Genomic DNA, 27,013 nt, shown 5'->3' on the forward strand with positions numbered 1-27,013 from the left:
AAAAAAACTAAAGTTCAAAGGGGTGGTATTGGAGATGGAGAGTGGGTATATATAGATGGAGAGAGAGGCATAGAGAGAGAAATAATGACAAATGTGGAGAGAGATAAAGATAGGTGACTCTCACATGTCTCTTTTCATCTCTTCCTTTCCCTATGTCTCCCTCTCTCTCTCTCCCCTCTGCCTCTCTCTCTCTTCCTATTTGTGTGTGTCTTTCTCTCTCTCTATCTCACTATTTAAAACTTTTGGCCTTTTAAACGTGCATGCAAAAAATAAGAATGGGGGAGAGAGTAATAGAATATGAGACAAAGAGGAAAAAAGAGAGAGAAAAGCATTGGGGGGGGGGGGTTGTGGGGGAGAGAGAGAGAGATATTGACTCTCCCGTGTCTCTCTCTTCATCTCTCACTTGTCTCCCTACCTCTCCATATCTCTCATGTTCCTCTTTCTCTCACTTGTCTCCCTACCTCTCCATATCTCTCCTGTTAATATTAGTACATCACGTTAGCTTCATTTAATATTATTAGTAATTTATTATTATGATGTAAATAAATTCTTAATTATAACAAAATAAAGTATACGTTCTCAATGTTAAAAAGGCTAAAATATAAGGTATTAAAGTATACTTTTCCTTTTTATAAATTTTAATTTTCATAATAATAATAATAATAATAATAATGTAACATATTATTTTTTATTTTTTAAATTTGGTTCAATTTTTAACCAATAATGAGAGATAACCTGAATGGTCCTTTTTTTATATTATAATAAAAAAGGTTTATACTACCTCAACTCGTCAGCTGTTATACATACACTTATTGCATTATTTGCAAATGCATTTTGTACCATTTATCTAATTGAACCGGACAGATTGACTAGCTGAACCGTGATCCAGTCATGAGACCGGTTCGATCTCCGTTCTGGTTTTAAAAAACATTGGTCTGGCGTGCGTTTACGCTCTTAAATGATTCCCTCCTGTGCGTTTACACTCTAGATTCTCACTCTAGCGTCCAGGGCACACCAACAACGGGGAACAAACCCAAACGGCAAGTATTAACTGCTTTTCTTCTTTGTTTCTCTCAGAGGCGCACACGGACCAACATTTCGTTCTGGTCCAATCGAAACGTTTTTATACCTGCAAAGGGCATAGCCAGTCTGGTTTCTTTTTTTTTTTTTTTTTCTAAGTTATAATTTCTTTTTTTTTTTTTATAGTTTCTTACTGTAATTGATATCTTTCTTTCATTATTATCTACAAATTGTTGTGACAATAATTCATTTTTAATTCCCCGTCCAGATTGTTCTTGCACTCGAAATTTCTTGGGAACTGTGTACAAAGTTCTGTCAGAGATGGTAAGTTTTATTTATTTATCTATTTTAATTTTTTCTTGATAAATTGCTGTTTGGGTAAGGGGAAATTGTGGGGGAAAAAAATCAAATGGAAGAAAACGGTAATAAAGGAGTATACTTGCCGATTCAAATTGTTACTATTTTGTTTGATACTGGGTCAGTTGCCTGGTGTGGTAGTTGATTACTCATCGGATGGTGAAGGCTCTCAGGGGTAAGCCCCTGCTTGTCTCCCTTACTTAAGCAAACAGAAAATGAGCAAAACAAATTCACTATTTGTTTAGTTCTTAGGGAAATGAGCTAAAGGGAAGACAAAGCCTTTAAACACATTTGTATTGGCATGCGTATGTTTGAACAACCAAATGGAGGGTTAAGGTTTTATTTGGGTTTTAAATTATTCAACTTTGTAATTGGTACATTGGTTTTTTTTTTTTTTCCCTTCCTTTTGGATTTTAGCAACGAGATATTAGGAAATGGTTAATGAAGGCCCATGACAAAGGAAATAGCAATGCTGCAAAGCCTGCACAACCTGCCCCAACAAATACAGAAAAGAAACCTCCTCTGGCTGAGTTAAAGCCTGAGACACCTGTGAGTACATTGCTCTCAATTTGCATGTGTCTTATGTGTTTAAATTATGGTTGAAATTCATGTTTGGCATCAGGCTTTTGGGGTATGAGGTTCAAAGATGGGATTAAATGTTAGCATCTGCATGCATATGTTGTAATATTAAAAAATTTACTGTAATGTATGTGTTTTGTGATGAGTACTTCCAGTTCTCAATACAAGCAATGAAGCAGCTTTATCAGGTTAAAGTTAGGCCATAGTTTTCTTATTTGAATTCCTTACGCTCTCTGTAACTGGAAAAAGGGAAATAAAACCTTTGATGTTAAGATTTATTCTCTTCTTTCATAAGCAACTGCAATATGAAGAATAAGGCTTTTTGTGAGAACTCTTGAGAAAAGGGGCATTCATAGTTGATTATTGGATTACTACTCTCTGCCAAATGGATGGGAGTGTGGGATGCTTTAGGGACTTAGTATCATCCTTTGAATGTGGTCTCTTGTTGCTTAGACAAACAACTGCCTTTGCTAAGAATAAAGAAACAGTGCATGATCACATGTAAAATTCTATCTCTTGCTCCATATGTAAATATAGTATAATTTATATGATTTTGGAACAAATTCAGATTCAAGGAGACCAAGAAAATTCTGGCAGAAGGAAAACTAGCAAGTATTTTGCCAAGGACAAACAAAAACCAAAAGATGAGAAAGAACTTGAGGAACTTCCAACAAAGAGAAAAACTAAAAAAGATGACCAATCAGTGAAACCGCCACCTTCAAAGAAAGTTCACAAAGTTGATGATAGTGAAGATGATGATGACTTTGTTTTGCTTGATAAGAAGAAGAATTCTGTAGATGTCACTCCCAGTAAGAAATTGAAGACTGGTTCAGGTAGAGCAGTTGCTCAGAAACCTGTAGGTAATGATGCAAGTGATGAAGATGATGTTAAGGATGCTGAATCTCCTCTCAAGTCAAGTGGAAGAGGTCGTGGTGGTAGGGGAGGATCATCAGCATCAGCTGGGAGAAGGGGTGGATCAGCAACACTGGCTGGTGGGAGGGGCAGAGGTAGCGGACGGGGTGGATTTATGAATTTTGGTGAAAGGAAAGATCCTCCGCACAAAGGAGAAAAGGTCATAGACAAATAGTAAATGCCTGATACATTTAGTTAAGAATGATCATATTATTCTGTGTTAACATCGTCTCTCTCTTCTTTTCTTTTTTATTTTTTCCATGTCAGGAAGTTCCTGAAGGAGCTCCTGATTGTTTAGCTGGTTTGACTTTTGTAATTAGCGGAACGCTTGACAGGTATTTTATTTCCTCTTCTTTTTGCTGTCTCAAGCTTTGATTACTTGGCTGTGTATATAAGCACCATTCTATATTCTTCTCGTAGGCATACATTATTTTGTGCTATAGAACATAATAAATTAGCATACTTTCTGGCTTGTACATGTTATGATAATACTTTCTGCTTGTACGTGTTATTATAATTTGGAGATTGTATTAAATGTTTGATGGCTGAGCACCTCTGATAGCGTCCTTTGAAGTGTCTTTAGCATTGGATCATACCAGCTTTATTTTGATTTTCGATCATGCTTGCAGTTTAGAAAGAGAAGAAGCTGAGGATTTGATTAAACGACATGGGGGTCGTGTTACTGGATCTGTTAGCAAGAAAACTGTAATTTCATGCATCTATCTTGTATTTTGCTTGGTTTATTTGGCATTGGTAACATGTTATTAACACCATCTGTATGCAGAATTATCTTTTATGCGATGAGGATATTGAGGGAAGAAAATCTAGCAAAGCAAAAGAGCTTGGGTAGGTTATCTCAAAACCATCCACACACTTCCTGTTCCAGCTTTTATCGCTGATACTGCATTCCTAATTTCATTTTTATTGTTCCTAATTTTATTTTTACCGTGTAGTACTCCCTTCCTTACTGAGGATGGATTGTTTGACATGATACGGTCATCAAATGCAAAAGCCCTTGCACGTGGTGAGGCAACGGACCATGTGAAGAAAGTTGCTTTGGTGCCAAAAAAAAGCCCTCAGAAAGCAGAGGGTAAGATTATGAGTATGTTACAAAAGAATAAGTGTTTTTTTGAAGCATTTTGACTAATTTATTGGTTTCTGACGGGTTTATTGTTTATGTATTTATGAATATGTATTTTTTTTAACTGGTTGGAATAATTAATTAGTTTCTGATTTTTATAAAAAGCTTTTATATGACGATTTTACCCTATGTATATATTTTTCTTGAGTGATATTCGTTATTTTAGTATCGGGCAAAAGCAATAATAGTAGCATAGTAGAAGGGGAATGTTGCATTTCCCCCTCTACATGTAGACATAGCTGGAGATTATGATATATTAAATGTTAATGATGAGAAAAATCCAAATCTGAGGACCATGGAGATCATGATATATTCTGAACATTCCACGTTGGATGCCTATGTTCCTTATTTAAATGTCATTTGATATATCAATTATACTGTAAAAGTTAATAATTATATTTAAACTTGAAAGAAAGAAACACTCATTTCGCCATGTGTGTCTGTCTCTCTCTCTCTCTCTCTCTCTCTCTCTGTGTCTCTCTCTCTCCCCTTTCCCAAATCAAATTTCAGCAAACCTTGAAAACCTAACATTAGGAATCAGATAATGCCAAATCCACCATTATTAATACAATCCATGGTTTCAAATAACGACTGTTACGTTATTTATAGGTTTTTGAAGGCTTTGTTACTCGTTCCTCCGTAATTTATAGGCGAATTTTGAGTTGTATGTGTAATGGCCATTACAACTGTTATGTAATAGTAACGGCCATTACGACCGTTATTTAATGGTAATGACCATTATGTACCGTTACATAACAATAACGGCAGTTGCTTTAATTATGCATCTACTATGAATTGCATGGAAACAATAATTTTTTTCCTTCTCTTTTCATTATCTATGTGCTTTTCTCTTCACAACTGCTGTTTCTTTCCTATTCTCTAAAAATTTTCACTCAAATTTCTCCTTTCTTCTTCAAATCTCTCCCTTATTGTTTTCTAAGCTAAGATCGTCATTAAATATCTCTTCCCTCCAAAGCTACTTCTTACAAAAAGGTGTGTTATTGCCTTTTTTTTTTGCTATTTCTTTTCATTATGTATTATTTTGGTGGTAGTAAGGTTAATTTTGTTACTATATCTACATAATTATTTTAGTTATAAATTGCTTAATGCTAATGATGTAAAAAAATTGATAGATTTAATGTTTTTATTCGATATATTGATGCTTGTTATATAGTAGTATATCTTAATTTTACTTGTATCTACCTATATCTAGTCATTTTTTGAACTTTGCAAATTTTTCAAAAAAATTTGCATAGTGCTAGGCCGTTACCATTATGTTACTGCTATTGCAAACCTATTTCCGTTACTCGCGACTGTGACCGCGAATGCAATCACGACCGCGATTTGAAACCATGATACAATCACTACAGCAACCACCAAACCTAAGCCTGGAAAAGAGATTAGAGAAGATAAGAGAACACATAATATCAGGCAATGTTGAATACACTGGAGCTCAGGTTGCCCTATTATCAAGCTCAAAGAGGTAATCATCACTGCCTACCACTGGCAAGGAAGATGAAGATCCCATTTTCTATTTGGGTGGTCTCTTTTTTTTTTTGAAGAAAATTTATTTTAAGTTGAAATGATTTTCGTTCTCTCTTACTTAAATTTGAGTTACGAAGAGTGCCAAGTGTGTTATTGGCGCACAAGCTTGGCCTATGAAGCTGTTGGATGTAGGTTAAAGGGTAGAAATTGTATATGTATGTGAAGAAAATCAAGAGGAAAAATATGTTCATTGAAGATAAAGAATTATATGTGAAGAAAACCCATAGGAGTGTCTACTCTTGGGCTTCTCGTAACTTTGCTTCCATGAGTTTAAGAGCATGACTGAATATGTACTGATAGCTACTAGAAGTCAAACGATATCCATTCCACTGAATTTTCTTAATTTGATTTGAGAGAGGTGATAACTGATGTAGAACATGCATATTTTTGTTTTCTTTGTTCTTTTAAATTTTTAGAATATATTAATAGTTTCAAGTGGGATCATTCAATTCAAATTTGCTGAATAGCATCTAACGTGGAATTCTTTGGATTGCAACATGAATTATATGGGGGCCTGGTGCAAGCCTGTTCAAATCACAGAAGTGTTAACATTGACCATAACTGAAAATTCAACCAAGTCTTTGGCTTTTCTAGGTCTTTAGGCCTATATTTGATTATGGGTCAATATGGTGTTATTTGCATGTCAGAAGGGAAATCTTATAGTTGTAGCTTTTGTTAATTTGCTATACTTTTGTTGGACTAATGATTTATTCTGTTATCAATTCCTTGACCAAGTGGATGGAGATGCTAAGTATTATAACTTGTGTTGTCTATACCATGGTTTTAAATAACGGCCGTTATGTAACATAATGGCTGTTATTCAAAGGTTTTTTGGCTTACTGCTACCTTTGTTATTTAATTGATTTTTAAATTTGTAACTGTATAGGCCATTATGACCGTTATTTAAAGGTAACTGCTGTTACCGACCGTTATATAACTGTTGCAATGGCCATTATTTTCCGGCTTAGAATTCTTAGTTTTTTTACCTCTTTCATGTGAAATGCAATAGAGGGAACCTTGTTTTGGGCAAAAAAAAAAAAAAAAAAATTATTTGGGTCATTCATTTTAGCACCTTTTCATTCTCTCTAGGCAACTAAGTTATTTTCTCTCAACTTTCTCTCAATTTTCTCTACAACCAACTCAAGTGAAATCATTCATTTCTTTTCAAATTTTTAACTCAAGAGAATAGATCATCAAATAGACAAGGTAGTTTTGAAGTGACGGAGATTGAAGGGTTTGTTATTGTTTTTTTTGCCCTAATTTTTAGCTATTTTTGAATTATTTTTAGGTAAATATATAAATAATTAGAAAATAATATCAAAGAAACTTTTAAGCATTAATAATATTTGCTAAGTGTAAATTTAGATTTTGGCAAGATAAAATTTTAAAAAAATAAATAATCATGAAATTAACTTTTGAAATTGATTTTCTAAATTAAATAATGAGTTTACAACCTAAGCTTATGATGTCCTAGGATCAAAGTCAAGATAATCAAGATCTCCTAGACACTCATTTTGGTAGTAATAAGGTTAGTTATTTATAATCTTCTTAGTTTTTTTAGTTTTAAATCGATTATTACTAATGATGTATAAGAATGGTGGATCTAATATCTTTATTTTGATATATTTGTGCTTATTATTTAGTTGTATATCGTAGTTTTAATTATATTTTTGAATATTTATTCATTTCATGAACTTTGCAAATTTTTCAATAAAATTTGAGTAGCGACAGGCCGTTACTGTTGCGTTACGGCCGTTATGAGCTTGTTTCCGCGACCATGATTTAAAACCATGGTCTATTCTAGTTGTATCTTAATTCCATAATATTTTTTTTTACATTTACTTGATTGGGAATATTTGGCAAAGTTGGAATTGCTGATACTAACATCCTTGTATTGAGTTGTTTATATGGAGGCAATAATTGATCGCCTTTGCCATTTGGACTGTGGATGCTAGCAACTTACCTATATAACTTGGTTTTGCTCTTCTTATGTATTACGTGGTTAAATCTTTTTTTTTTTTTTTTTTTGAAGTTCTTAATTCTCTTGTAAATTTTATAAAGTTGTTTTATGTTTAGGCAACTCTTTAAAAACAAATGTGAATCGGAAAGATTCAACCACTGGTGCCTCTCCTCTGAAGCAGAAAGAACAAACTATCAAGCATTCTTCTCTTCCATGGACCGAAAAATATAGGCCAAAAGCTCCAACTGATATCATTGGGAATCAATCACTGGTATGTTATTTAGTCATTATATTCCCTTGCTTTCTCTAGCTACTTAAATTTTTATCTTTATTATATTAATCATTAGAAGTAGTGTAATAAACTCTCCATGCGATTATATGTAGGTTAACCAACTTCATAGTTGGTTGAAAAATTGGAATCAGCAGTTCCTTGATGCTGGAAATAAGGGAAAGAGCAAGAAACAAAATGATTCTAGTGCCAAGAAAGCTGTGCTATTAAGTGGGACACCAGGTATAGGGAAAACCACATCGGCAAAGCTGGTCAGTCAAATGCTCGGTTTCCAGGCAATTGAGGTTGGCATATTTTACACAAATTGTGTTGAATTATTATTATTATTTTTTAACTAGTTCATTGCGAATTATACTGCTTAATGCTTCTAGCTTTTCTCTTGATACTTTTTTTATGCTTTATGCGTCATCAGGTAAATGCCAGTGACAGTCGGGGAAAAGCAGATGCCAAGATTAGTAAGGGAATTGGTGGAAGTAATGCAAATTGTATAAAGGAACTTGTCAGCAATGAAGCTTTGGCTGTTAACATGGATAGGTTGATTATGCAATTTAATTCTCTACTTTTCAGATGTTTAAAATTTGTAAGATCTATTTTTATAGGTGTATATTTGAAATGAAGGTGGTGGATATGGATTTGTGTTTCAAGTGAAAAATCCTAAAATTCTGAAACCAAATAATGTCAAATTGAACTACACCTTAATGTTTTGGAAAAAAAAAAAAAAACCCCTTAATTTCAAATTCTCATCTATCTAAATGGACCCATAGGATTTTTCCCCATGCAGAATTTGATTATTATGAAATTTTAGGTCGAAGCATCCAAAAACAGTTTTAATCATGGATGAGGTAGATGGGATGTCTGCTGGGGATAGAGGTGGAGTTGCTGATCTTATTGCTAGCATAAAGATGTCCAAAATTCCCATTGTCTGCATTTGTAATGATCGTTATAGTCAGAAACTAAAAAGTCTAGTGAACTACTGCTTGCTTCTCAGTTTCCGGAAACCTACAAAGCAACAGGTTCATATCTTTTTTCCCCTTTACATGGATATATTTCATTTTGATTGGTCAAATCTTTTCTTTTAGTTTTATTATATTTTTCATAGTGGGAACATGTTATTTTTGGAGACTTTGGTGCACTAATGAATATGCTATTATCTTGAACTTTTTCCATCTTTCAACCTTGTATGCTAGCTTCACTAGATTTGCAAATGGAGAAAGTACACTTAGGTGCACAGTTCAAGATTTTAGATTTGGATTTCAGGGCTAGTTAATTCTATTTATTGCTAAAACGCTTCTGCCTGGCTTCGGTTCCACCTAAATATGGCTTTAGGATGGATGTTGGCTAGATGTACTCCTTTGCGTTGTTATGCTATGGGGAATAATGTTGAATAAAAATGAGTTGCTGCAACTCATTTGTGTAGTTGGAGATTTAGAGGGTGTTTGGTTTGGTTACTTTTAACTTGACTTAAAATTTATTTTTTAACTTGTAAGTTAGTTTTAAAATAAGTAGTTAATTGTTTGATAAAATTACTTAAAAGTTATTTTTAAGTAGTTTAAGTGTTTGGTTAAAATGTACTTAAAAGTAATTTGACTTGTCAAAATGACTAAAAAAGATATGTAATTGAGTGTTTTAGTTGTTAAAATAAGGATAGTGTTAATATTTTTAAAGTTATTAGGATAATATAGTGTTTTGCTTGGTCAAATAGTAGTTTTAAAATAAATATATAAGTTATAAGTAAATGGTACCTTAAGACTTTTGACTTATTTTAAGTAGTTTTTTTAACTTATAAATGAAACCAAACACTAATCTGCGTATGACTTCCTACTTATAAGTAGGTTTGCCCAACTCATAAGCCAAACTAAACACTCTCATATTGAGCAGTTAATAAGCCTTTGTATTAATGATGAAAAAAAATCTTTCTAAGTTGTGTTTGTTTCCATTTTATTCTTAAGGCAATGCTATTACTTTAGATCTTTTTAATTAAGAAATTCTGATTTATTGAGTAGTTTGTGTTAAGTAATTCTGATTTTCTGAATATATATATAAAGGTGAAGCCTGTGCTGGGAATGTTTTTTGGAACCCAAAATATATTTGCAACTGGATAGTTTTTTTGAGATTTTGCCACAACTAGGTTAGGATAATTGAGGGAGCTCTTTGAAAGTTGAATGGAACTTTAATCATATTTTGATTAGTTTTAAATTTTACCTTGGAATATATTAAAAAAAGTTATTAAAATTTTGAATTTGGTAAAATTGTAAAATCAAGAGCTGAATAATTCAGTCTGGGTGATGATAGTTGTGCTAGTGCTACGCTAAGTTGCATAGTGAGTCATAAACAGGGAAATGGATGGGTTAGCAAAGGTGATGGCAGCATTGATTTTGGTGGTTGGGCTGATATGTTTAATTGTTTATGGTGGTGGTAATAATTATGACTAGTACGGGTTCTAGTAGGTATTGGTTTTAGATATAGCTACAACAATGGTGGCAGTGATGATAGTGTATGATAGCCATGGTAGTAGTGGTGATGGCATCAATGTATGATGAGAACATGGTGGTAGTGGCAGTGGATGATGGCTGTAGTAGTGACAGTGGTGCTGGTTAGAATGATGATTGTGGGTGATGGCTGTAATGATTCTAGTTTTAGTGGGCTTAATGGTAATTACAGGATGGAGGTGGTCCTGATGGTAGTATTACCATAGTTATTATAGGCTCAAGGTGTACTAAGACGCCAAAGGGTCCTAGAGCCTAGTCGTAAGGCTTAGGCACGCGCCTGAGCGAGATGAGGCGCAAAAATAAAAAATCATAAAAGTTAAATAAATGTCTATATTCCATCAAATTTCAAATAACATAAAACTAAAATAATAATAACTGATAAGCATTCAAGTGCTAATATATTAAAACTTGAATAGTCCTTTTATGTTTCAAAACTAAAGTCAAGCAATTATAAAACAGTTACTCTTCAATCTTCATCAAGAGTAGCATCATAATCTTTTTTCATCTTCTTCTATATCTTCATCCTCTTGATACTCATCTTCAAATTCAATATGTTCATCATCTTCCTTATTTTTAAGAACTAAATATGTATTATTTAGTTCTCAAGTTAGCGGATGATGTTTTTTCTTTTGGCATAGATTTTGAAATAGGTGTAGATGCAATATTTTTTTTTTATTGAAAAAGATAATAAGAGAGTGTTAGTATTGAAAATGGAAATGTGGGAGGTTTGTGATCTTGGATGTGGTGGTTTGATGAGATTTTGGTGACTAGTTATCACTAGCGATACTAATTTCGAAAACTTCTTAGTGTGTCAATATCAGATTTTGATAGATCAATAAATTTCAAGTTGAGTGGTAGTGCTTTTTGTCAATGGAAGTTCTGGCTGAAGGTGAAATAAAGAAGGCGTGCCTTTCTAGAGCCTTGCGCCTAGAACAAGATGCATGCCTAGGCGCATAAGGTGAGGGCCAGTGAATGTCGCCTGCCTTTCTCTTATAGAGGCACTAGGAATGGAGCCAAAGAGAGTCTTGGCATGCCTTTAATAACTATGAGTATTACTAGATTAAAACCATGTTAAAGTTTCTCAGTTATTGGGATTGAGAACTTATTCTTTATGGTTAAATGATTGAAGCGTTGTAGTCTATGCACATCCTCTAGAGTTGATCCTTCTGTTATACCATAATAACATGGCTTGCAAAAGGGTTGTGGCTAGCGCTAATTACCCTATAATCCAACATATCTTGTGTCAATGTTTTGATAACGTCCTTCTACAGTGATGGGTAACGATGAGGGCATATGTTGACAGGTTGAGCCCCATTCTTCAATTTGATCATTTGATTGTGACTTCTTTTGGAGGCAATCCCACTGGCTCACAAGGCACCTATTCATAGTTTTATTGGTGTTTGTTTAACTCCAACCATAATTGTCCCTATTCCATGGAGAAGGAATTCAACTCACCCTTGCCAATTGTCAAATAAGAATTTGTAGAAACTAACAATTGTAGTGAAGCCAACTGACAGGTTTTTGCCATTAGGGAATTCAATTGGCTGTTGTTTGCCACTCCCATATTTTTAGGATCACCCAAATCATTCCACCCTTCCCCGTCCAATGGATGTTCAGTCCCTGCTACCTTAAATCCCATCTTCATCATTTGAAAGTTCCATGTAATCTCCTTGAGAGTGGCTAGGCATTGAATGCTTGAAATTAGATCATAATTCTCCAAGGTTAGAAGTAAGACATTGGCAGTGAAAGATTGCCCTTGCATACCCCCTGAAAACCCTTGCACGCATACCCACAACGTAGTGCTTGACTATTTGCTATTTCAAATAAAATCCCAGAATCCTTCAACAACTCACATCTATTTGTTTGATTATGAAATTGTGACAACTCCTTGTATCAATCAATAATTGCAACTCACATTTCCTTACACAATCCTATCAGCCACATTGTCTGGGTACCCATAATGCCCTAAATAGCATTTAAGGATAATTTAAATCCCTCCAACAATACTTCATCCATATACTCCATCTCAGTCTCCCCTTTATCCCCTGCTCCCACCTTCAATTCCATCATCTATGACCTGCTGTAAATTTTTCATCTCGCCACAAACAGAGCCTTTTAGCATGCTTCTCATTCAACTCCTTGCTGGTCAGGGCCCTACTGGGTTTTAAAGGTGGGTTAGGCAGTTTCAGAACATTGGGTAAAGGTAATAGGCCCTTTGGAAGGGTTAGTTTTTGTGTTTGAAATGTGAGGATGTGTTTGGGTAATTCTCTGGCCAAGGGTTGAGGATGAAGAGCTGTTTGTGGGTAATTTGGTGAATGGTTTAGGCTGATTCTGTAAGGCCACTATAGTCACCTCCTGCAAATGCGGCAGTAAGCCTCTGCCACTGACTTCAGCTTAAATATCCTTATGGGGCATTTTAAGTTCATCTACCAGCCCTGAAAGAAAGAACCCTAAGGCTTGGTCTTCCTTAATTTCAGCCTTAGGATATTAATTGTCATAAGCAACAAGGCAAGTTGTAAAGAGCTTACCAGCTTCAAATTGTGAAAATCAGACAGGGGGTCCTTATATGCATGCTTCCCAAATCAGGAATTTAGGGCTTGAACATACTCAGGCCAACTTGTATATGCTTCCGCTCCTTTGATATTGACAAAGCTTTGATGCCACTATATTGCTTTTCGCTCTAGATGGCATATTTGTTAAAGGCTCAAGACGCACTAAGAAGCCAAGAGGTCTTTGAGTCTAGGCGCAAGGCGCAAGGTGCAGGTGCGCCCCTAAGCGAGCTGAGGAGCAAAAATATAAAAAATTTAATTAAAAATAAAATAAATTTAATATAAGAATATTGGATATTTCATCACTTATTTTTTACTTTATTGTATCACTGTCATGGTGAATTATACGACATATATGAGTAAAAGTTATCATGTTTTAATTTTATTTTTCAATTAAAATGATAATATTAATTTTCTATTACATTATAATTTTATGAACATTAACTTAAAATGATTTGAATTAAATTCTATAAACTCATAAGCAATAACTATGAATTCAGTATAAAGATAATTTACATTTATTTTTAACATGCAAAATAGTTTCTAAACAAAAAACTTAAGCAAAATAGTAATGAAACAGTGTAAAAAAAAATCAGCTATATAACGGCTGATTTTATAACCAAAGTGAATGAAGAATCAGCTCATGGAAGGAAAAGAAAGAGCATGAGGTCAGAAAAGAATAGCTGGTTTTATAACCAAAATAAGGAAGAATCAACTCAGCCACATGAAGGAAAAGAAAGAATAGAAGCATCAATCTGAAATACTGAATGGAGAAAAGAAAACCAAGTGGGTGGGAGAGAGAGCTGAATAAAGAAAAGAAAACCCAAGTTGGGGGGAGAGAGAGGAGGAAGAAGGAAAGAAAAAAAAAACATAAATACCTGTAATTGGACTGGAAGACAAGGAGGAGTGGAGATGGAGGCATGGAGCACTGTACAGCAGCCCAGGTGACTCCTCTTCTTCTTATGATGCCTTGCTGGGTCCCTGTGAATCTCTTCTTCTTCTTCTTCTTCCCTTGACTTTCTTGGGGTTAGCGCAAATTTCTTTTTCTTTTTTCTTTTCTTGTGGGTTTATAAGGCTGAGTGGGCTTGCATGCAGGAAGTGCGCCTGGGGGCGCATTACGACTTGGTGTGCCTCGCGTCGCCTCATGTTGCCTTAGGAAGGTCTCTCGCCTGAAGTGCTCCTAGGCGCTGTGCCAATTGACTCCCTCGCCTTGCGCTTCAGGCGCGCCTTTAATAACACTGCTAGATAGAGGACAACTACTTTACTCAATTTTCAGGCACAGCACCTCTTACTTCGAAAAAATATTCAGCCCTTAATAACCAGCTTTCAAGCCCATCCACATTGAACTTGGGAAATTATAGTTCTGTTGAATGTCCCCAAGTTGGAGCTGCTGTCATTCCTACCGTCTCTACTTGCCTTTCTATCTCTGGTGGGTTCGGAGCATTAGCGACTCCTATGCTGTTTATACTCAATGCCCCTATGAGGTTATGAACCTCTTCCAGCATTTGGTGGTTAAGTTGTTCAGAGGTGGGCAACAGAGCTTTTCCTTCTTCAGATCTTGCGATCTTGTTCCTTTTGCCATGGCTGAGAGTTGGTGGCTCTGATACCAACTGTTGCAGATTTAGGATTTAGAAGTAGGATTAGGATGGAATGATTAATGAGAGGAACACGGAGGAAGAAATCAGAGTAAGAATTTCAGGAGAATTGGAGAGGAAGGCAAAGATAATTCATTACAGTAGCAAAAAAATGCAGGATCAATCGTCGACAACTGTTCTTTGTACAATGGGCCAACTAGGAAAGAGAAGAACCATAACTAGCTAGCAATAATTACGCAACAGTTATAATAGCAGCCTACACTATCCCTTCATAACAAAATGCATATTCCCTGACACCCGTCCCTCCTTCTGCTATAATTGTTTCTCGCTTAGCTTCAGAAAGGCATCATATCTCCCTCCACTTCTACGACACTGTTTGCTCACAAATTCTGGCAGCCTAACGAATTTATTTTTTTAATAATATTTTGTGCAATGTTGAATATCATAGGCTTTTTAACATTACCTTTTTAAACTAAAGAGCAAAGCCAAAATACCCATCACAAATATAGAAGAAAGAAATGAATTTTAAAGGGGCATGCTCTTGCGCCTTGCGCTTCAAAAGAGGCATGTGCTTAAGCGGTTAAAGCAAATGCCCTGTTAAAGTTGCCTTGCCTTAAGTGTCCTAAATTGCTGGACCCATATGTCACTTCACTTTTGCTTCTAGCTGAGTGCTTTGTTCACTTTGAATATACTGGTTAGGGCTGAACAAAAATTTACTAAACTGGATCATTTCAACCCAATCTAAACAAAAAGCTATGGTTTTATGACTTTTATGGTCGATTTTGGTTCTTGGATTATCTATGCTGGATTATTTTGGCTTGAAGATATGGAAATCCAGTAGAACCAAGCCAAAACTATAAAGCTATGCGCTAAATGTCATTCTTTTGGGGCTTTTGTCTTGTTAATTTAATCCATGATATATGAAGTTAACATACAAGGTCATGTTATGATAATATGTTATTACAAAGTTTTAAATGTTAACTAAAAAGCAGTAATGCTCTTGTGATATGTTAGTTTCATTTTATTTAAATTTCCTTATCAATTTCTTTACAAATCATTTTTACCTTGGTAGCTGTTGCACTGTTTTTCAAAAAATAAAGAGTGATCGTGCAATAGTTTTAACTTTGAGAGAGTTGTAATGTGGTGGAGTTTACTTTATGGTACAAACCAACTAATCTGATTGTCCAAATTGAAATTAGATGGCCTTGGTTTGGATTTTCTCAGTCTTGCTTGGTCTGGATACTTTTGGATTATTTAAAAATCGATTTGATCAGTTTGATTTGAAATTATCTACTTCGAACCAACTAAATGAACCATGAATACCTCTGTGTATGCTCACAAAAATATTTGTCAATTATAGTTTAAGCTTGTGAGACAGCTATACAACATTATTGATGCTGAATTTCATTGATGGCAGATGGCAAAGAGGTTAATGCAAGTAGCAAATGCAGAAGGCCTTCAAGTTAACGAGGTAAATACTCCTTTCAAGTTTTAGTATTTCTTAATTTGGGTTTTGTTTTTATCTTGTGAATGTTCTCTGTTAATGAACTGATATTGTACTCTTCTTGCAGCATTACCTCCAAATTTTATTATCTTGTTCCTTTGCAAGAATTTGGTTCTTAATGGCAACCTGTAAGCTGGTCCCATGAGTGCTATGTTAAAAGAAAATTATAAATACATTGAAATTCTAAATGAGATCTGTGGGACTTCTTGGACCCCAGTTTTAATTTCATGGCATTGGTTTAAAGTTCTGGATTATGTTAATTCTGTATTTTAAGATTGTTGAGAATTTGGAATTAATTAAGTTGAAAATTGAGGCTTTTTTTCCCCTTTTATTTTTAAGTGTTCTCTCCTATTCATTAAATTTACTATGTGGATCATTAATAGGTAGTTTTATTGTAACTTTTCCAATTGCTTATGCTTTTCTGGTCTGTCTGCTGTTCATCTTGTTCTGCTGGTTTGTAGGTCACATGTTTCTTATGATTGCATTTTTGTTGAATGTTTATTAACTAATAGCATGAGTTGGTCTTTTTACTTTTTCTTTTTTTGGTTCTGCCTCCAATTTTCTAGCTTGCTTTAGAGGAACTTGCAGAACGAGTGAATGGAGATATGCGCATGGCACTAAATCAATTGCAATATATGAGTCTCTCCATGTCAGTCATTAAGTATGATGATGTCAGACAACGCCTTCTTAGCAGTGCAAAGGATGAAGATATTTCTCCATTCACAGCTGTTGATAAGTATGATTTTGATGATCCCATTTTTTTATATCTACAACTGGATTCTCTTTCTTTCCATTTTATGATGTCATGTAGTTTGTTGAATAGGATCCAATTCCAATATCTTCAGAATAGTAACTAGTTGCATAAGGCATAACATGGATTTATTGTTTGATTATGCAAAAGGACTACATATCCTTGATCAGGCGAAAAGGAGGGGATAAATTATTATTGTGACTTGCATTAGTATCATACCAAAGTTGCATTATCATATACATTATTGGCCGTCATATCTATGCTGAATGATCATTTTTTTTTTATTCATTTTTTATTTTTTTTATATATATTTCTTTTGTCATTTGTATTTTCTTTTGTCTCTTCCTATGGTTCGAAACACCAGGATCTTATGATAGTGACCTTGGTCTCTTTTTTGTCATTTTTCCTTTTCTGCTTTTATAATAAGAATGATAAAGTAATCAATTATCGCTCATTTTATATTTGATGAAGCTCATGAACTTGCCTGAATGTGAAATATTTGAAATTATTCTAAGAGGATATCTCGTACTCACTCATCCTTTGTGTTTTAGGCTTTTTGGCTTTAATGGAGGTAAGCTGAGAATGGATGAGCGGATTGACCTTAGCATGAGTGATCCTGATTTGGTTCCTCTTCTTATTCAGGTTTTTTTTCTTGTTTACCTATATTTATCGCCCTTAACAAAATGTCTCAAAAATTTTAGGCTGTGGTGGTTAAACTTTCTGGGTTGATCATTTTCAACAAAGAGCATAACAACTCTATGATTTGACCATTATTTTAACGTGATATGGAGACAAAAGTTCATGCACTATGAAAGTTGTTAAGGATGACATGGACTTTAGCCTTTTTCAGTAGACACTACAAATCCCTTCAACCTAGTACAGTGTTATTAAGGCGAAAGGCGACACTAAGGCGATAGAGTGTCCTATGGCCTTAAGCGAGAGGCAAGGTAAGGGCCTTTTTGAAGCAAGGCGTCATAACCTTAATTGCCTAAATTATATATATATATATATGTGTGTGTGTGTAATTATAAAATAAAAATTCATACTTTTAAATAGATGATAAATAACAGTAAATTAATAATTCCTATATAAAATAAATAACTAATTAACAAGATAAAAAGCAAAACTAATTAAATTAACAAGAATAACAATTAAAAAGTAAACTAATTACAAATAAATTAACAATACTTATATTAATTAATTAATAAGAACAAAAAGTTAAATTATCAAATTAACAATAAAATAATAATTACTATGTAAAATAAATAACTAATGAGAACTAATGTCTAATTAACAAGATAAAAAGTAAAACTAATCAAACTAACAATAATAAAAAGTAAAAGATAAATTAATTACCATTAAATTAACAATACCTATATTAAATAATCAACCAATCAATAAGTAAAATAATTAATTTAACAGTACCCATGTTAAATAATCAACTAATTAACAAGTAAAATAATTAATTCAATAATATCCATAAATTTAAATAATTAATTAATAAAAATTAAAGGTAAAACAATTAAATTAATAGCAAATAATTAACTAATTAATAAAACCCAACCAAAGTACCAAACCAAGAGAAGGAAAGGAAAAAAAAAATGCAAAATTGCTGCAAGTCTGTAAGTCTGTAACTGAGTACCGACAGCATAACAGGGCAAATAGAGGAGGAAGAAGCCAACCAGGGAGGAGGAGAAGAAGGAAAATGAAAGGGAAAAAAAAAAAAACTGCTGCAGTGCTGCTGCGTTCCAAAGAAAAGAGTGGGAGAGGAGGAAGAAGATAACAGAGGAGGAAGAAAATAACAGAAACAGGGAGGAGGAAGAAGAAGATGAGAGAGAAAGAGAGAGAGACATACCTGGACTGGACAGACTCGACACAGTTCCTCGAGTTGATGCAGCTCTATTTATTTTTTTTGTCGGCAACAGGTAAATCTTTAGGGTTTTATATTTTTGTTTTAAAAAATAAAAAAAGGGGTTCTGCTGCGCTTGAAAGAGGCGACGCCTCTCGCCTGCCTCGTGCCTCGCCAACCTAAGGCGTCGACTCTTCTGGTGCCAAGAGGGGCAACCCAGTCAAGGCGGCAGAGGGGCAACTCGCCTCGCCTGGCACCTCGCCTGGGCGCCTCTCACGCCTTTAATAACACTGACCTAGTACCTTGGAACTTGGCTTCAAAAGATAAGCATTCTCAATTGAATTGAAATTTATGGCGTATCATATAGAAATAAACAATGCATAACAATACATCAAAGTTCGTAATTTCCCTGTAGATCTACTGGGCAGCTTATTTAGTTTATTTGGCTTCCTTCCGACTATAGATTTACAGTTCTGTGCGTCATCCTTTCAACTGCTCTGCCTCTGTCCCTCTCCCTTTTCACATGCTATCTAAAAAAAGACGCGGTTTCTTTCCTTTGTGTGCCTTTTTGCACTGCTCTTTATCTGCATGGATATTCGGCTATTTTGCCAAATGTAGAGAGATGAATTATCCACAGATGAAACTAACAAATCATGTGAAAAGGAGAAAGAAAATTAATTAAGAGAATTAAAGAAATTTAAGACCATGAACAAAAAACAAAGAACTTTCATTTGTATTTGTATGTATTGATTCATCAACACATAATCACCCAAAAAGAATCAAAACCAAAAAAAAAAAAAAAAAATTAAGACTTTAAGAGAACAAGTAAATCAAATTGCAATCGCAGAATCTCACATTTCATCAAATCATCACAGAATAGGACCAAAAATGGTCGATAACGCTTGATTGAAACTGTAGGCTATTTAAATTTAAGGAAGATGGTTGATGGTACTGGGAAAAGGAAGGAGGAAGATGGTTACGACTATTTAGTTTTGGGAAATCAAGGAACGAGGAGGATAAGATGGTTTACGGTACTGGCTCGGAAAAAGGAAGGAGAAGAAATAGGTTGCAGAAACAAGAAGGGAGAAGAGAAAAAGGGCTTTTACCTTATAAGGACCTAGGGCTTTAGGAAGTATTTATAAAATGGGCTTAAAGTTTATATGAAGCTGGTCCTATTTACTTTAAAACATGGGCTGGACAGAAGTGAACAATATTGCCAATGGTACTAAAGTACTAATTGTTATATGATTGAATAATTATCTCATAGTAAAAAAAAAATAATTTAAATTCTTATTTTTCTCTTTTCATCTTATAAAAATAAAAAATCCACGAAAAATGATTCAAAAAGTTCTTCCAGTTAATAAATATGATAATCTCTTTCTATCTTTATTAATTATGATTAAAATTTTTTAAAAAGCACTTGAGAAATAATAATAATAATAATAATAGTAATAATAATAATGGATGCATTGGACTTATGTGAAAAAGGGCACTCTTAAAATCTTCCAATCAAAATAAAATTTGATAAAATGCATTGTGTTAATTTCTTTATTAAATTGAAATTTATATGGAAAGGATATCATCATTTCATTGTTGAGATTTTCATTTTTTAGCATCATATAGAATATGCAACATGCTGAATCTTAAATAAGAGAATATCACCCTCATGTTTTAAAAATTAATAGAATGTTTTGTATATTTACAATAGCGCTTCCATATACGGTCAGTCGTTTACAAGCATGAAAGTTATATGAAATGCACATTTTTAATGATTGGGATTATGCAATCATTAGAGGACAATTGTAACTTTTATTATTACTTGGTTTTAAATAAAATAATTTATTTTATATATAATTTAAAGTTTATGAAATTTATATATTTTATTTCATATTTTTTATGTGAAATAATATTTAATTTTTATAAATAAATAATTAATAAAAATATGTTAAAATAATAAAAATAATGATATATATTCTTAAATTATATAAATATAATATCTTTATAAATTAACATAATAGCATTATAGTGAAACAACTACAGGACTAAAACGATTTAGAATGAAAGAGAAGATCTGCAGAAAGAAAGTCTCAAAAACTTTGGTCTTGACTCTCTTCAACTATAAGCTCACCATTTTTAATCCTATTGTGCTGCTGCTGCGGCAACGCGCAGGCCCCTTTCTAGCGAAGTTACTATAACTGTAAATCATGAGAAAAATCCTCTTGTTGGAATGATAATTTTGACTCTAGCACCAGCATCATACACCTAGTATATTTTTTTTTTACGGCATGACAGTTATTTTAGGAGTTCAAGTGGTGTTTAAAAATATATTATGTGCCATAAAATCTTACCTATCCTGCATAGGTATTGAAATCTTAGCTTAACATCTGCCCACATAAATGATCCAAAGGAGTCTACCACATTATCCCATGGTTTATACCAAGTGATGTTCAATGTAGTGTTCTCAATTGTAGCTAATTGCAAAATCTGGAAATCATATATCATGGAATTGATAATTGGTAGTTAACCTTCAAAAATGAAAAGCTCCAAGTTTATATGGAAATGCCTTTCAGCTGGAAATTGTTTACCTCAGGGACAGCTTAATAGACAAATTTTCTGGGAACCTCTGAGAGTCCTCTTTTAAATTAACAACAATAATAAAGGGCTGATGGTCAAAATAGTGAAAATCAACAATAACAACATGGCCTAAACCAACAGTTTTTTTTTTTTTTTGGTCATGTAATCCATACATGGATTTTATTTCATAATTTGCAGGAAAATTATATTAATTATAGGCCAAGTTCAATTGGTAAGGATGAGAGTGGGATGAAAAGGATGAGCATGATTGCCCGTGCTGCTGAGTCTATTGCCGATGGAGATATAATAAATGTACAGATTCGAAGATATCGACAGTGGCAACTCTCTCAAACTGGTTCCCTTGCTTCCTGTATTATTCCGTATGTATTCCCTTGCACTCCTGAAATGCCAAGAGTTCTTTGCATGACTTTTTTATCTTACACTCTTGTGATATTCTCTGATTTTTGTTGTTTGAATCAGTGCTGCATTGTTGCATGGACAAAGGGAGACACTTGAGCAGGTAATAAATTTGTGTCTTGCATCTCTAATGTGCCCACACCTGCCATCCTTTGTGTCGTTTCATCAAAAGGAAGTTGATGTAGGAAATCCTAGAGATTTTACGACTACCTATTTTAGGAATAATTATAGAAAATAGTTTATTTTATTTCATTTCAGTAGTTTATATTTATTTAGTATTCATAATTAGTGTTGAATTAGGGTTAATGTAATTGGGATTTCTAACTCTATAAATAAGGCTTAGTTTCTATGTTTTATTTACAGAATTATTATGACATTGATTATTGATTTGAGCAATAAAATTGAGAATTAGTTTCTCTTGATGATGTGTGCTTATCTGGAAAAAAAAATCCATGATAAATGAGGACAGTAATGTATGTAATAGGTTCCATAAAGAGCATGAAAATGGGCCCCTCGCAAGACTCATTTTTTCCAATGTACTAGTGATAAATCATCTTAGAACAAAGATTATGTTGATAAATTCACTTACACTACTAATTTTAAAGCAAGAATCATGATTACCTACGACTATATTTGTAGGATAATTTTACTTTAGCATGCCTGTCTAATTACCTGAAAAAACCTTGTATGAAAAGACTTCATACTAGTTAATAATTTGAACTACATTTGTTGGTTACTTGACTTCAGTGTCATCATTTAGCTGAGTCATGTCTATCAATGAAACCATCATGTATTTTTTAATCCATTCATGTCATTATAATTTTGCTGTTTTGACACACGCGACCACTCGTCTTCTTTGGTATTGTTTTTATTTTTCTGCAAATGAGTTAAATCATTTTTCTTATTTTGTCTACTTCTCGTATTTACAATCATCATAACTTCATTTGTGAATCATTACATTTCTCTATATGCAATTGCACCTGTCTACATTTGGTTTTGTAATCATATTTTGCCTCATGGCCTTCAAATGAAATATCCCTTTGTGGAATTCATTCAGAAAGTAAAAAGTGCATTTCAAATATTTTGGTTGAATCCTGCTTAAACTAAAATGTTTAGAAACTGAAGGTGCATGTCTAATTGAAAAGTATTGTGTACTCCCTTTTGTAGTCAAAAGTCATAACTACGAGTAGGAAATGGAACACTCTGTGTAAAATATTCTTGATTATTGTTAATACATTTGTTCTTATCCTTTGCCAGGAACCACTATGCTAGAAGTGAGAGATACCATATACATCTTTAACCCTTTAATCCCCATGCCATTGTGAGAGATGGGTTAATGTTGAGACTTTATGTCTGCCTTAGAAATGAAATTCCCTTCTCTTACTTTTTCTTTTTCTAGTTTTTGCTTCACATATATCTTGTTGACCATGCCAATATATCTGATCAATATTCCTTTTGTTTTGAAAAACAGTTATCGCCAATTATACGTACTTTGGTTATTCTCCCCATAACTTTTAAAGGGTGTGGTGGGTCTCAGTATTCACCAATATGATAGAAGTTTCACCTTTAAGGTCAGAATCATGAAAGGGGAGGGTTACACCCTATTGTGTTAGCCCATGTTGTCTTAACGGCTCATTGGGCCCTCCCTCTAAAGAAGGGAGAAAAAAAGAAGAAAATAGTTGTGAATTTGTTATTTTCTGCTGGACCTTAATATTTGCTCTTGAAGATTGAGAACTTGAGATTTCTTTTCCCCACTTCTTAAACCATTATCATTTCCTCACAACTTTTCTTCACTCATTCAAAGTTGGTAAATCATGAGCTCAATTGATGAGTTGGTGACTTGGTTTGTACAATGAAGTTTTATTTTTATTTTGTTGACGTGTACTTTTCCTAAATTGATATCTTATTTTTGGCTTTATACATGTTTGGTACAAGTTCCTTGAGAACATATAATTCCTCCTTTTGATACTTTGACTTGATTTTTATAGTGCAATTGATTTGAATTGAGTCAAATATAGTGTACTACTCAAATTTGAGTGAAGCATGAGCTCAAATCGACTTAATCAACATAAAAAATATTGATAAATTTATTTACTAATTTTGAGTTAAAGCTTGAATGAACTTGAGTGACTTCGCATTCAAGCTCCAAGTCATATATTATTTAAATATTATATAACTGAAAATATAGTTAAAATTATATAAAAATAAATGCTCAGCTAGAATTTTGAGTCACTTAATCAAGCATTATTTACTTGAACTCAGCTCAAGTCACTACTTGAGTTACTCTAGTCCAAGCTTGACTTGATTAAACCCAAGTTGAATTTGAATAGTTTCAAATCAAATCCAAGTACCTCATGAATAGTTTGGCTTATTTAAATCCCAATCTATGACATTGCTATTTTATCTCACTGCTGTATAGCTTATTAAACGTACTCACATTTTCAGGGAGAAAGGAACTTTAACAGGTTTGGTGGGTGGCTGGGAAAGAATTCGACTATGGGCAAAAATTTGAGGCTTTTGGAGGATTTGCATGTTCATCTTCTTGCTTCTCGTGAGTTTATTTCATGCAGGTAACTGCTTTATACTTGAACTTATAATTATAGATATAAAGCATATCAAGCACATTTAAATGCTTTAATATCTTCCACAGACAGTAAATGTGAAAGCACGCTGGCAAAACTTGTATTTTTTTTCTTTGGTGTTCTGGTCGTATTGGTTCACAAGGGTATAGGATTAGATGGCTCTCTCCCTGCATGGTTGCTGCTTTCTCTATCCATGAAGTGTGACAGGAAGGACCAGGGCTCAAAGTAGTATCCCACTTGGCTTATTGAATGACACTGATAGTATGAATCTTCCTAACTCTTGTGATTTATGGGGGGCTGATGCTGGTGAGCCATTTTGTTAGCCCTAGAATTGTCAAGATGTCGCATGATATTTTAAAGCCAGTTTTAGGTTGGACAATGCTCATAAAGTAGCCAAACCCCAGCCACTACTGAATTTATGATAGCATTCTTGGCCTAGCTGTCAAGCACTGTAAGATGAGTGGACAGTGTGACATGGGTGTAGGGAGAGGTTTTCAATGTGGTAAACTGTCAAGATCCATATTTGATTAAGCATGTTGGAATAATTTTGAACTGCATCTTGTGAAATTTAACATATTGACATGGTTGATGGTGCTATCATACAAAAACTTGGTTGAGAACCATAACAATCTGCATTGTAAGGGACATGATAAAAGTTTAATAATGTGATACAGTTGTAATGTTTGAAATATGTTATATGGAAACTGGATGTAGTAAATAATGCTTTGGGCTCTCTCCCTCTAATGGCTAGCTTTTAGAAGCAATTTCTTTTGACACACTTTTCCTAATGATTTGTGCAACTATCTTGCAATGTTGGGTAACTAAGATACCTTTCCTTAGTGTGATGACTATATGAAGATCTTTTTTTTTTTAAATGTGATGAATTTTTGCTAAAAGAGAGGGGACTGGTAGAAAAAGAACAAATATAGTGCATGATTGTGTACATGAGCACATGAACTTTGTCAAACCTCATTGATTTCTCGCTTTTTGAAGAACTAGTGGGAAATAAGTGATAGAGACATCTATTTTGATCTGTTGGTGTTATGGCCTACTTCTTACATTACCAATTTGAATTATGGAATTTCAATAGGTTTCTTCAATGCTTTTCCTTGAAGCTACTTAGCCTTCTCTTGTTGTAAATCTTACAGGGAGACTCTTCGACTTGAATATCTTACTATTCTTTTAAAACAATTGACTGATCCTCTTCGGCTGCTGCCTAAGGTTTGAAATATACTGTATTCTCCTACTTTTGTTTGTGTTGGAATAGAGTTATTGATGACTATGATGTATATCATTCACATATTCAAACCATACAGAAAATCTTTCATTTTTTATACACTAATCAACTATTTCTGGAAGTTTTTTCTTGACTTCACTTGGCCAAGTGCCTTGGAGCTTGATTTATTAAAGTGAAAAATTATGGGAATGTTCATATATTTGTGTATGAAATGATGACCAGGATGAAGCTGTTGAGAAGGTTGTGGAGTTCATGAATTTTTACTCAATAAGTCAGGGAGACACTGACACTGTTGTGGAGTTGTCAAAATTCCAGGTGGTCACATCTACTATATAAGAAGCATCGGCTTTTTAAAAACTTTCAGATAATGTCATTTTTGTTTTATCCATTAGGGGCATACAAATCCAATGGATGGCATCCCATCTGCTGTCAAAGCAGCCCTGACCAGAGCATATAAAGAGGGAAACAAATTAAGGATGGTACGAGCTGCAGATTTGATCTCACTTCCTGGCGTGAAAAAGGCCCCTAAGAAGCGTATTGCAGCAATCCTAGAACCATCTGAGGATGGTTTAGTGGAGGAAAATGGTGATGCATTAGCAGAAAATGAAGAAGAAGACTCTTCTGACACTGAGGACTTAGGTAAACATTAAAAGTCTGATAAGACAAGATAATTTTTTGCATCTCATAGTAGAGTTGTTTTGTGATTTGATTGCTTGTGATTGTTTGTGGTCGTCTCAGCTTGCAAAATTTTTAAGGATGATCTAATGCATAGTTATTGTGCAACTTTATCCATCTCATTCCCACATAAAACTAGAGAAATGGTAGAGAAAGTAAACGGAAAAGAACTGCTGCTTACACCGACTCTATTCAAGCTGCTACGAGCAGAAACAATAAATTGTGCTGATCTATTCCTTAGAAGTTTCTTTTATATTATTTGGAGATACTTCATTGATAAAATTCTTCTGGGATGTGTGAATCATTGGTCTTATTTATTTTATTTGATTTCATTTTTCTTCCTGATGTGTCAGAAGGAACTGCTGATGGCAAGAAGCTCCAGTCTGAACTTAATAGTTTGAATTCAAAAGGTCAGTTGATATTTTATCAGATGTTGGACACATCACTTCAATCATCGGTGATTCAATTCTTGATTGATTAGTTGTGAGACACTTAGAAACAAAAAGGATTCATACGCTAAATTCTGAGTGCAGTGAAAAGATGATTGATGAATTCTAATATTTATGACAATTTTCAGGAATCCAAGTAGAGGTGGAACTAAAGGGCACAGAAAATTCAAATACTAAGAAGACACCAAGGGGCAGGGGAAAAGGTGGGTCCTCATCTGTGGAAAAGCCTGCAGGCAGGGGAAGAGGGGGTTCTGGATCCTCAGAGAAGGCTGCATCAAAGAGAAAGAGATGAGAATTGATTATTTAGTACTTCGCAATGCCTATGACTGGTGTAAGTGGAGTCCCTTTGTGGACTATGTACTTTTTGTGGGTTAGTTGGAGAATGGTGATAAATTTTGTAAATGGGTTTTCTCATGGGTAAAAATATCTTCTAAGGCAACGGCTTTCTTATAAATTCAGTTTTACTAAAATACTGTATGGACCCTTCTAATTTTCCCTCCTGCATGGATTATGATTTATGTGAATTCAAGTTTCTGGCA

At 34.0% G+C, this 27,013-nt stretch overlaps 1 protein-coding gene across 4 annotated transcripts; it reads left to right on the forward strand.

Moving 5' to 3' along the window:
• The first annotated feature begins 929 nt into the window (after positions 1-929).
• LOC110668429 (replication factor C subunit 1) lies at positions 930-27,013 on the forward strand. 4 transcript variants are annotated; one of them, XM_021829640.2, is made up of 23 exons: positions 930-1,040; positions 1,289-1,344; positions 1,795-1,926; positions 2,525-3,028; positions 3,136-3,203; positions 3,498-3,573; positions 3,653-3,714; positions 3,822-3,970; positions 7,631-7,785; positions 7,899-8,087; positions 8,216-8,337; positions 8,609-8,816; positions 15,854-15,907; positions 16,507-16,676; positions 17,243-17,333; positions 21,313-21,494; positions 21,595-21,634; positions 23,977-24,101; positions 25,262-25,334; positions 25,573-25,665; positions 25,743-25,989; positions 26,379-26,435; positions 26,603-27,013. In XM_021829640.2, exons 2-23 carry the CDS (start codon positions 1,342-1,344, stop codon positions 26,764-26,766), a joined length of 2,964 nt encoding a protein of 987 aa, XP_021685332.1. In that variant the 5' UTR covers positions 930-1,040; positions 1,289-1,341; the 3' UTR covers positions 26,767-27,013. The 4 variants fall into 4 exon arrangements, with proteins under 4 accessions (XP_021685332.1, XP_021685335.1, XP_021685333.1 ...); XM_021829643.2 differs by having other exon boundaries at positions 3,822-3,958; XM_021829641.2 differs by having other exon boundaries at positions 931-1,147.

This window comes from Hevea brasiliensis, chromosome 1 (genome assembly GCF_030052815.1).
Source record: "Hevea brasiliensis isolate MT/VB/25A 57/8 chromosome 1, ASM3005281v1, whole genome shotgun sequence".
Taxonomy (NCBI): domain Eukaryota; kingdom Viridiplantae; phylum Streptophyta; class Magnoliopsida; order Malpighiales; family Euphorbiaceae; genus Hevea; species Hevea brasiliensis.